Source organism: Canis lupus, chromosome 32 (assembly GCF_048164855.1).
Source record: "Canis lupus baileyi chromosome 32, mCanLup2.hap1, whole genome shotgun sequence".
In the NCBI taxonomy this organism is placed as follows: domain Eukaryota; kingdom Metazoa; phylum Chordata; class Mammalia; order Carnivora; family Canidae; genus Canis; species Canis lupus.
The window spans coordinates 42,887,296-42,899,834 of NC_132869.1; the positions used below are offsets into that span (position 1 = coordinate 42,887,296).

Below are 12,539 nucleotides of genomic sequence, written 5' to 3' on the forward strand. Positions count from 1 at the left end.
ATAACATAAATATGGAAATTAATAGTAGAAGAGTAATCATCCAAGAAGTGTAACAATATTGAACTTTTTAAATTTTTAAAATTTTTATTTTTATTCAATATTGAACTTTTATGTACCTTACAGCATAGGTTTGAAATATGTAAAGCCCAAACTGACAGAATTGGAATAGGAAAAGTACATTTATAATCATATTGGGAAATATATCTGTTATTCAGATCAAGCAGGAAAAAAATGGTAAGGATATAAAATTAGCAGTACAGTTAGGCTTAATTTCATATTAATAGGTATGTGTATTTTTTTTAGAAGATTTTATTTATTTATTCATAATAGACATAGAGAGAGAGAGAGAGGCAGAGACACAGGAGGAGGGAGAAGCAGGCTCCCTGTAGGGAGCCCGACATGGGACTTGATCCCGGGACTCCAGGATTGCGCCCTAGGCCAAAGGCAGGCACTAAACCGCTGAGCCACCCAGGGATCCCCCTGTATATTTTTATATATATGTGTATTTGTATGTATGTGTGTATTGGCACTTAATAAATACTGTGCACAGAACATACATGCAAAAATTGACCATATACTGGGTCATAAAGATAGTCTCAATAAATAGAAGTCAGAGAAGTCAGACAGGAAGAACATGTTCTCTGCCTATAATGCAATTAAATTAGAAACAAAGGATAAGGGTACTTTAATATCATGTACCAGAAATAAATTATTGATGGACTAAAGCCCAAATGTGAAAACAAAAATTTAAAACTATCTAGCAGGATATTTTTATGACCTTGAAATAGGAGAGGCTTTCCTGGATAAGACAAAAAACACAACTCATGGATAAGTTATGTAAAATTAAATTTATATGCTAAAAAACTAAACAAAATTAAAGGTAAGATTGACTGGGGATCCCTGGGTGGCGCAGCGGTTTGGCGCCTGCCTTTGGCCCAGGGCGCGATCCCCTCAGACCCGGGGTCGAATCCCACGTCAGGCTCCCGGTGCATGGAGCCTGCTTCTCCCTCTGCCTGTGTCTCTGCCTCTCTCTCTCTCTCTCTCTCTGTGACTATCATAAATAAATAAAAATTAAAAAAAAAAAAAAAAAGGTAAGATTGACTGGAAGAAGATACCGTATATTGAAACTTAGAAAAAAACTAAAATTAATCAGAAAAATCCAATGGAAAAGTGGGGGAAACCTAAATAGCTTGTAAACCTGTGAAAAGATACTTTGTTTTAGTAGTAATCAGGGAAATGCCTCTTAGCTACTTGTGAAACCCTACCACTTTGCCCTCTAGAACTAGGTTCATCATCAGCATATCTTCTATATCCTTCTCTTCTCTGAACATTCCCTTTGCCTTCCTGTTTTAATTAAATCCCAACTCTCCTGTGTGGACTATGCTTCCTTCACAGTCTTTAAGTAGTATCTGCAGCACTCTGACCTCTGCTCCTAGAGCTTGCTCCTTACTGCCATTATGGATGGTTCTCCCTTCTAGCTACTGAAACTCCCTAGAGCTGAAGCTCATTCCATCAGACTATACCATCTACTTTTTTCTTCTTGTAGTCACTGACAGACTTCTAGGTCAGTTCTCCTAATTCCTTGAAAATATAATTTCCAGCTCACTGCATGCTCTCCATCATCACTGCTGTCTCAATTCCTTGCATTTCTTTCCTCCAACAGTCTTGTGTTCTACTCGTTCCCATGGCCTGACTCTTGCCTTGTTCTTACTGATAACTACTCCCTCTCCAGGATCTCAATCACAGCCATCCCTCTTCTGCCTGTCATTTCTTTCCACCATACTCTGATCTCCTGACTCCAGTAATTCTTTAGCCCCATGGAAGCTGTATTTTTTTGGATCCTGCCACCCTTTGAGTATCCTTTTTTCCATATCCACACTTCCATATCCAATCTTCCCTGAAAATTCACCTGAGATTCTGTGGTTTGTCTGTTATCACTTTCTTGTGTACTCTCCTAGCTATCTCGCTCTCCTGCCTCTTGGCAGTGTGTACTTTATAGAACTATCCTGATTAAATCCATCTTTCTGCTTGTGCTCTGTATACCAAAGCATTTTGAACATGACTGGAGAAATGTATCAATTATGTTGACAAGGCTCTTTTTACATTTATGACCACTAACCTCCTGGATAGTACTGTCCCAAAGTCCTATTGTATGTCCCTAGCTATTTGTATCAGTACAGATCCCGTAGACATGAAGAGGATAAGAAAAGGATACTACAAAAGACTCAGTATGACCCAAGTTTGATAACTTAGGTGAAATGAACCAGTTCCTTGAAAGACATACACTATCAAAACTCTTTGAAGAAGAAATAAGTAATCTGAGTAGGCCTAGGTCTAAGAACTTGAATCAGTGATAAATAACCTTCCAAAACAGAAAGTGCCGGGCCTGGATGGATTCACCTTTGAATTCTACTACGTATTTGAAGAAGAAATTAAACAAATTCTCTACAATCTTTTTTGGAGGGTAGAAGCAGAGAGAATAGTTCCTAACTCATTTAATCAGGCCAGCATTATCCTAATACCAAAACCAGACAAAAGCATTACAAGAACACTGCAGACTAATAATTCTCATGAACATAGATGCAGTAAAATATTAGCAAATCATATCCCACAATATTTGAAAAGAATGATACACCATGACTAAGAATATAAATTTAATTTTACATAACTTATCTGTGAGTTGTGCTTTTTGTCTTATCCAGGAAAACCTCTTCTATTTCAAGGTCATAAAAATATCCTTCTAGATAGTTTTAAATCTTTGTTTTCACATTTGATCTTTAGTCCATGAATAGACTAAAAGAAAAATCACATCATACCAGTAAATGCAGAAGAAGCATTTGACAAAACTCAACACCCATTTATGATAAAAACTTTTAAAAAACTAGTAATAGAGGGGAATTTCCTCAACTTGATTAAAACAAAAATCTACAGAAATCCTTGCAACTAATGTGATACTTAATGGTAAGAAACTAGAAGCTTTCACCCTAAGATAAGTTATAAGGCAAGGATGCACCTATCACTACTGTTTTCTAACATTATAATGGAAATTCTGGCCAATGCAGTAAGGAAAAAATAGGCATATAGATTGAGAAGGAAGAAATAAAAAATATCTTTGTCTACAGATGATATGATTATATACGAAATCTGAAAGAATCAACAAAAAACCCTCCTGGAACTAATAATCTGTTATAGCAGGTTCCAGGGTACAGAAGTCATTGGCTTTCCTGTATACCAGTGATGAACAAGTGGAACTTAAAAACACAATACCATTTACATTACTACTCCCTCAAATTAAGTACTTGGGTATAAACCTAACAATCTATATGCAAAGGTCTATATGAGAAAAACTATAAAACTGAGATGAAAAAAAAAGAACTAAATAAATGGAAAGGTATTCCATGTTCATGTAGGAAAACTGAATATTGTCAAGATATTCTTTCTTCCAGCTTAATGTTCAGGTTCGATACAGTCCTGACAAGTTATTTTATAGATATTGACAAACTGATTCTAAACTGTGTGTGGAGAGGCAAAAGACCCAGAGTAGCCAATGAAATATTGAAGAACAAAGGAGTTGAAATCTTATGTCCTCCCAAAAACCCGCACATGGATGTTTATAGAAGCTTTATTCACAATTGTCAAAACTTAGAAGCAACCAAGATGTCTAGTTAGGTGAATGGCTACATCAATAGTAGTAATGGTAGTAATCCAGAAAATAGACTTTTATTTAGGGCTAAAAAGAAATGAGTTATCAAGCTATAAAAAGACATGGAGGAACCTTGTATTAATAAGTGAAAAAAGCCAACCTCAAAAGGCTACACAGTGTTTCCAACTGTATGGCATTCTGAAAAGGCAAGACTATGGTGAGAGTAAAAAGGTCGGTGGTTGACAGAGGTTCAGGGGTGGGGGTAGAGAGGGGAGAATAGGCACAGAAGATTTTTAGTAAAGTGATGATACAGTGTATGATACTGTGATGATGGATGTGTGTCATTTTACATTTGTCCAAACCCATTAAGAGAGTAACACCAAGAGTAAACTGTAAGGTAAACTCTGAACTTTGTGTGGTTATGATGTGTCAGTGTGGGAACATCAAGAAAGTACATGTTCAATTTTATGGGCCTATGCATTTTTCTGCAAATAGGTCCCTAAGCATTGTTAGCTTCTCGGGGCGGGGGTGGTGGTGGTCATTGAGCCCTTCTGAGAGAGATGAGTCAGAAATCTCAATTTCTTCCTTCCTCTTTCCCTCTCCTTCCCTTTACTTTTTCTCCCAAAAGTCATTGATTAAAACAATATAACATCATGGAATTCATCTGTGTCTAACTTCCCCCACAAATGTAGATTGCTTTGTCTTCTTGAGTATCTTGGAAGTAGCTAGGTACAGTAAGCTGTAGTAATGGATACTTACCTGATTTTTAATCTTGGCTTTATCACTAGTATGAGACCTTGGGTTCATTCCTAATTTAGCTGAATCTTAGTATTGTCTTCCATAAAATGGAGATAATGATGTTACCTATGATAATTGCTTCAAAGGTTAAATGAAGTAAAACTGTATGGAAAGCACATCGCACGGTGCCTGGCACCTGGCAAGTGTGCCATGAATGTTGTTAGATGCTGCTGCAATTACTATCGTCACTGCTATTATTTTTATCAGTGGTAGGTAAGAGCCCTATACTTTGGAACTGTGTACTGAGTTAACCTCTACAATTTGATTTACCTGTTCTACTTTTTCACAAATTTGGCAATTTTGCCATTAGTTTATTTACATTTTTTTCCTATGAGCACATTTCTTCTCCTCTTTGTCTTTCTCACTATGATCATACCTAACATAATTGGGTACTAATTGTGTGCTTGGTGCTATGTGAAATGCTTTAATGAGCATGGGAGCAGAGGTTGAAAGACTAAGTTCTGGTCCCAGTTCCATCACTCAACCTTTTGACTTGCTAAGAAATTCAATCTTTCTGAGCCTCAGTGTTGTTTTCTGCAAATGGGAATAATATTTGTCCTGTCTTTACAGTTTGTTGTAATGATTAAATGACATAATGTAATCAAAATTCCTTCATAAAATATAAATAAGCATATAAGTGTAAAGTATTACCATTTTGGCAAAGATAAATAGCAAATTTGCCTAGCACATTGCCTTTCAGTTGGAATTATGTAACTAGTTTTTGCCTCACTAGCATCTTTCTTTGTAAAAGCTTTATATAGAACAGTCACAAAGAATAGAAACATTTTAACCTGGAAGCAGTAGTGCCTATTTTACATTGTAAGAAAGGATGGTAAAATATTTGAATCATACACATATGGATGCATGCTACGGTAAATACATACATGGGTGAAAATGAGTGAAAGTACATTTGAGAATTCCATAAGATTAGAGTCTCAATTCACAGGAAGCTACTAACCCTTTGCTGATCAATGTAGAAAAACTTCATGAAGGAGGTATAATTTGGGAAACTTCTCAACTTAATTTTACCTTTGGATGGTGTATAGGAATAGAAATGAGGTGGTACGGAATATGTGGCACAGGGCTGGCAGCACAGGGCATGAGGCAGTGTGGTGGGAAGCCAGCAGTGTCCTTGCAGAGCTCTAATGGGAACATGGTCCCCTGTGGTGATAGCTCTTTGACAGATTAGTTATTAGCCTCTGAACTGCAGTCTTCTAAACTGTAAAATGGAGCTAATAATAACACATACTTTAAAACTTGTGTGAAGGAGGTTAGAAGGTTATGCGAATTTGATTTATGATCTGTAATCCTGTATAAACTGTTAATTGTTGTCACAGTTTTTAGGAGAGTGGCAGCCTTGAGCTTTACTTCAGGATGCTAGTCAAATGGAATTTTGAATTTGGTTTAATCCAAGAAAGGGATATTTGCTATAATAATAAAATTATTTACTACTAGGGCTGGAAAGAACTTGGAGAACAATTGAGGCAAAAGTTTTATGGATTGTTAACATTAAAGTTTTATTGCATGAGTATTGAGAATTTGGGCCTCGACCGAGGCTATCACATAAAATAGTTGCTAATTTTCATTCACGAAATCAGGATGGGGAACTGCAGAGGGAGGACAAGTAGCTCTGTGTCAGCCTCTTAAGTGTATGTGGTATCTGTGTGTGTACGTAGGTTTCGTTTGCTTCCTTTTCAGCGGTAAAGATTCTGTATAAATCAGTGATTGGCTATACAGGATTTATGAAGTTTAGGAATCACTTATGTTGAAGACCAAAGCATAACACAAAGCAGGAGGATATTAGCCTCTCTTTCAGTTACTCTCCACTCTGGGGCACTTCTATGAGAAAGAAAAACAAGCAAACAGGAATGATACACACACACACAAAACAACCCGAAGGAGCCTGGGATTGTTTGTTGCTCTAACTGTAGTAGAGGGTCAGTATTTATTTATTTTTCAGTTTAAGTAGCCACAGTTAAGCAACTCTTTACTTCCTCTAGTGAGAAGCTTTAGGTTTGCATTTTGAATTTCTGACTTTATGTAAACTACATGCTTTTGGTGGAATGAGTCTGTGGTACAGTTTGTAAAACTATAGAATGTAATCTTTATTTTCAAAGTTTGTACAACTGAGGAAAGAATGGGTCCTTCAGTGCTCCTTTTTGACTAAGGGTCTGTTCACTGTTGAAGCCATGCTAATCTTCAGTAAGACATGTCTGAAATAAAAAAAAATGACCTTATAAACCTGCTGCTTTTAAGATGAGAAGCTTTGTTTTGATGAATTCAGCATGATATAAGATAAAAAGAAGGTCTCATTTTCAAGTATTTATGTTGGAAAATGTGCTTTGTACAGAAATCCAATCCTTGGAGGCTTTTAAGAAATATATTTTTTTGTGTGTTTGGTTTTATTTCTCCAGAACACTGCAGTAGACTGTAAAATAACATCATCTACAACTGGAGATAAACACTTCGATAAAAGTCCCACTAAAACAAGGCATCCTCGGAAAATTGATCTAAGAGCTAGATACTGGGCGTTTCTTTTTGATAATCTTCGCCGGGCAGTAGATGAAATCTATGAAACTTGTGAATCAGATCAGAGTGTGGTAGAATGTAAGGTAAGGTTTGCTTTGGCACTTTTTGCTTAAAGCCAAATTCTTATTTTTATTACACCTAACTAGATCATTTACCTCGGTATGCATACTGTATTATTACTGTAGTCACCATGCTGTACATTAGATTCCCACAACCTCCTCATCTTATGACTGGAAGTTTGTGCCCTTCAACCAGCATCTGTTTTCCCTACTCCTGGGAACCACTGTTGTACCCTGCTTCTACGAGTGCTTCAGGGTTTTTTGGTTTTGAATTTTTGAGTATTCTTGTTGCTCTTTGCTTTATTTGCTTTATCTAATTACGTAATATTCTATGCAAGATTTGGTAGAAAGCAAGATTTGATATGTAGTCCTGGGTAAGAAATCGTAAAAGATGGATACACACACAAACACTCACCACACAGAATTAGTTTAAAAATCTTTTATCTGCATTCTCCAGTACGGTAGGTGGCACTAGTGAGATTTTCACATTCTTTGGTTTCATGTTTAATGTCTTTAATTGGCCATTGCTCCCTTTCTGCTGAGATACTTATCACTCTTCTAATTCACTCTGGTCAGGGAAAAGTGAGATTGATAGCTAGCCATAAACAATCCTGGGTGGGATTGGGGATGTCATTGTAAGGTGTGTTTTCTAATTTCAGATAACCTGTGTTTGTAATAGGATATTAGACGCATAGTGCAATCTGTCTCTAAAAATTCACTAAAAAGCCCAATCTTTTAGTAAATGGAAACTATATTTTACTTTATACTGAACAAAATTATTTTGAGAAAAACTAGAGTGCTACATCTTCATAGAAATATTACAGAGTTAGCTTGTGTTTCTATAGTGAACAGGATTGAAAACTCTGGAATTCATTATTTAACCTTTGAAATATATGAAGGATCAAAGAAAAGTTACATGTTAAAACAGAAGTTGTGTTTCCTCTAAAACTGGAAACAGCCAAGATAGGTTTTAGAATAGCCTAAAAATATGATTGATCAGAAGTAGTTTTCAGAATGAATAGTAATTGAAATCCTCCAAATTTATACTTTGGTTGTCACACTTAATATTGTTACTACCAGCATGTGAGACTTTTTATGTCTTAAGAAAATATGTTTAAAGCAAAATCATAACCTTGGAGTTTAATGAATCAGCATGTTGTGGTAGAAAACACTATTGACTTTAATTTTAGATTGTAGTTTCTTTTATAAAATGAGCAATTAGGCCTAGATAGTTTCTAAGTCAGCCATATAGAGATCAGTTAGATCAGGAGATTCTTTGATTTTTGTCATTAAAAATAAAAAAAGATTGATTGAAGAAATAAAATTTGTAAGATGTGTACTTCTTTACAGAAGTGAGTTGGGTATGAAAATAACTTTTAAGAAATTCAATAGTAATAGATTTTTTGTGTGTGTGCAAATTATAGGTTATAAAAATGGAGAAGATTTTGACAAAGGGAAAATAGTAGAGATGTGTTCTTTATTTTCTGTACTGTTCCAAGATGCTCAAAGGCTTATGCTGAGAAATAAAATGAGAGCTTAAAAGTTACTATTTTATTTTTTATTTTTTATTTATTTATTTTTTTTTTCTATTTTATTTTTTAAGAAGATTTTTATTTTTAAGTAATCTCTACACCCAGCACGGGCCTCAAAGTCACAACACTGAGATCAAGAGTTGTATGCTCTTCCCGACCAAACTAACCAGGCGCTGCTTAAAAGTTATTTTCATACCCAACTCTGCTTCTCTCCCGATCCAGGACTTACAGGTGGTGATGTAAAAAGGTATAGTTTAACATTTAGTCTAAGCATGTGCTGGGTGTGTAATAACTAGAATTCGTTTTTTGTTTTTGTCTTTTCTGTTCTTACTATAAAGGCACTTTCAGACCTTATCTCATTTATATAGTATCTTTGTGAGATCCGTAACTCAGAGTTTTCCTCACTGTGCAGGTAGATTCAACTGTTGTTTTGTGGATATACTGGCAAGATTTATCCCTATTTGTGGTTTTAGAGTTTGAGCCTTGAAAGTCATCACAACTCAGTTTTTTGGTCTTATGTATAAAATGCAGTTAATAACACCTGTATCCTGTAATTCACATGCTAAGTATAGCATGATATGAAAAACATCAGCCAGGATTGCTGACCAGAGCCCCATTCTATAACCAAAGAGGCTAAATTTCTAGTTGTTTTTTTTTTTTGTTTTTTTTTTTTTTTTAGTTTGAAGATGTGCCTTTTATGGCACTTCACCGCATGAATTACTATGAATTGACATTCCAGCAAAACTCTACTCTGACCATCACCACTGCATTTCCCCTTCTCCTTTATAAAGAGATGTGCTAGAGGATGGGAGAGGGCCTTTTGGAGAGTAGCCAGTGAATGAAGTGGTAGCCACCCTCTCAACTTGTTCTCAGAAAAGTTTGAGGTGGGGTTTGAATTTCTTGTAAACTTTGTGAATGTGGAGGCTGGTTTCTTATTCTCTGGCTGGATCTTTGCTGTGCTGACTTGATTTTGATACTTTGGGAATGTGTCCAATGAGTTTGGGGGAAAGCATGCTGGGTACACATTGTACTTTCTTTTCCTTGTTTCCCGTTTAAAAAATTTTTTTTTTAATTTTTAATTTTTCCTTGTTTCCCGTTTTAACCTGGGGGGAACTGGGTGTGTGGCTCTACAATATTGGATATAGAGGCTGGTGTATGCATCTGCTCTAGAGATTTCATAACACAGTAGCCTTGCTGGAGTAGCTCATGGGTTAGTATGCCTTGGAAGGAGATGGGATGTGAGTTCTCAGTGATCAGGTAAAGAGGACCCCCAGTGAGTCTCATGATTTATGTGAGGGAAGGAGTATGGACATTGGTGAAGATGTTAGAGTCATAGAGGCTTTCTGTGGGGACACTTAATCAGGTGGGAGTATGCAAAACACTGATGGAATCAGGTAGATACTGCTGGGGCAGAGGGAGCCAGTGTGAATCTGAACACTGCCTACCATGCATGTACTGCAGGGATCAGCAGACACCACTGACTTCAGCCTGAGTCAGAGAAAGATCTCCGATTTTTAGGCCTGTATATTTAACTTGTCTAGTTGGCACTTCCTCTTGGATATCTCACAAGCATGTCAAACTGACATAAAAAACTTAAGTTCATGATCTCTTCTTCCACCCCAAACCTAGGGATATATTTCTTTTTTCTGAATGGGCCTCCACCTTGTCCCTTTCCTTCACACTAGCCACTGTCCAATGGATTAGCTCCTAAATCTTTCCAATCTGTCTACTTCTCTCATTTCTGCACTGCTACCATCCTAGTCCAAGCTGCCATTCTAACATACCTGGATTACAACTGCAACCTTTAGACAGGACTCTCTGCCTCCATCCAGTCCATTCTCCACATTACAGACAGAACAATACTTAAAAGCCACAAATACGTTTTCTCATTTCTTTAATTATAGCTCTTCAAAAGTTTCCCTTGGCTCTGAGCATTAAAATCTTCAACATGACCTTCAAATCTCGAGTGACTTGATTCATGCATACCTCATTTCATGCCGTTTTTCTCTCTCTGCCTCTGCCTCATTTAAACCAGCCTGCCTTCGTGTGTTCACATGTCTCCAGGACTTCCCATGTTCTGATTCTTATGCTCAGAATGCTCATTCCTTCTTGCCCAGCACCTTCTCACCTGCCATATCCCTTTAACCTAGTTCCTTTTAATAGTAGATTTCAGGGGGCCCTGTCCTGGTGTTTCAGACTAGATCAGGTTTCCCTACAGTGTACTCTCATATTCTTCTCCATAGAAACACTTACTATAATTCAAGTCACATAATTGTAGTTTTACTTTTTATCTGTTTCTGTTATCAGACACTGAGCTCCTTGTCTAGTTCCACTAGTTCAAGCTCCGCAGTTTTGTTTACCTTTCTGTCATCACTTGGTGCTGGAACTGGAACGTAGTAAATGCTCAGTAAATAGATGTTATTATTATTATTATTTTTACAGTAAAACACCGAGGTTTATTTATTTATATATTTTTTTACATTTTTAAATTTAAATTCAATTTGCCAACATACGGTATAACATCCAGTGCTCATTCCTAAAAGTAGTGAATAGATGTTAAATGGCTGTGTGAAGCAATGAAATTACATACACTTTTGTGGTGACAGTCTTCCCAGTTATGCGATATCCCTGTCCCCACAGTGATACTTAGCAGCCAGTCATATGCTAAAACTGGACAAAGACAGTGAGTAGGTAGATGGATGAATTCTGGGTTGGTAGAAGGGAATATCAGTTTATTTAAAGATTTAAAAAATGCTCAAAGGTGGTGGGCAGATGGATTAATCATAGGTTGGTATTGTTTAGGCACATGCAGTGGAATTTCACTGGAGTAAAGGAATTGGAGAGAGGAAATAAGTGGTTGGAGTAGTGGGCCATGGAAATTAAGCTGGATGGGGAAGGAAATGATTATTGGGTAAGCCCAGTAGATACAGAGAAAGTAGAGAAGCTAAGTGTTTGCAAATCTTCCTTGGATATGGTAGGAATGTTTAGATTCCCTGTGGATAGAAGGTGATAAGTTTATATTTTTAGAGTTATTTAGATACTCTAAATACATACTTGATTTTTACCTCCCTCATCTGTCAGATACTCAGATATTTTGAAGTCTTTCACTACTACTGCATTTTCTTCAATATCTCTTTCAGTTTCTAAGAATTTTTGTGTTAGACATTCTGTTGTCTTGTTCTCACTTGTATAAAGTATTATATGAGTTAATACTTTCATTTTAAGTTTAACATTTTCTCAGTATAAAAATGGTGGCACCATTGTCCATCTTAATGTTTTTCTTTGTGAATTCTATTTTGTGCAATATTAATATATAATCTCTCTTTTGTGTTGTTTGCTTAATTTGCCTGTAACCCTTTATAGTTCAAGTATTGAAATTGGCTTACAGAGAACATGAGATTTAGCACAAGGATAGGTTAAGAACTCACCTGTGCTTTTATAGGAATGGGCTTTGGTTACCTCACCATTGCCTAACATCATCCATCACCACACAGTCACTATTTTTTTTCGTTCTTATGATGAAAGCCTTTAAGATCTGTCTTGGCAACTTTCAAATATATAATACAGTATTATTAACTATAGTCACCATGCTGTACATTAATCCCAGGACTTAATTATTTTATAACAAGAAGTTTGTTCCTTTTTTTTTTCAAGGATTATATTTATTTGTGTATTTATTTGAGAGAGAGGGTGCACACTTGCCCATCAGCAGGGGGAGGAGGAGGGTCTAAGGGGAGCAAGGAGAAGGAGGGAGGGGTAAAGAATCTCAAGCAGACTCCCATCTGAGTGCAGGGCTCTATCTCACGACCCTGAGATCATGACCTGAGCTAAAACCAGGAATTGGACGTTTAACCGACTGAGCCACCCAGGTGCCCTGTGAAGGTTGTACCTTTTTACTACCTTCACACATTTCTCCTACTCCCACTCCATTAATAACTATCCTTTCCTCTATCTATATCTGGTCGTCTGAGTCTTATT

At 36.6% G+C, this 12,539-nt stretch overlaps 1 protein-coding gene across 10 annotated transcripts in view; it reads left to right on the forward strand.

Annotated features, from left to right (window-relative positions):
• SCAPER (S-phase cyclin A associated protein in the ER) overlaps positions 1–12,539 on the forward strand; it is a 431,009-nt gene that overhangs the window by 31,781 nt on the left and 386,689 nt on the right. For 8 of the 10 annotated variants that reach the window (XM_072809831.1, XM_072809829.1, XM_072809834.1 and 5 more), the window contains one exon: positions 6,856–7,053. The exons of the other annotated variants lie outside the window; for them this stretch is intronic. In XM_072809831.1, coding sequence (XP_072665932.1) covers positions 6,856–7,053 — 198 coding nt within the window. The remainder of the gene's footprint in view (positions 1–6,855; positions 7,054–12,539) is intronic. 10 annotated transcript variants of the gene reach the window in all.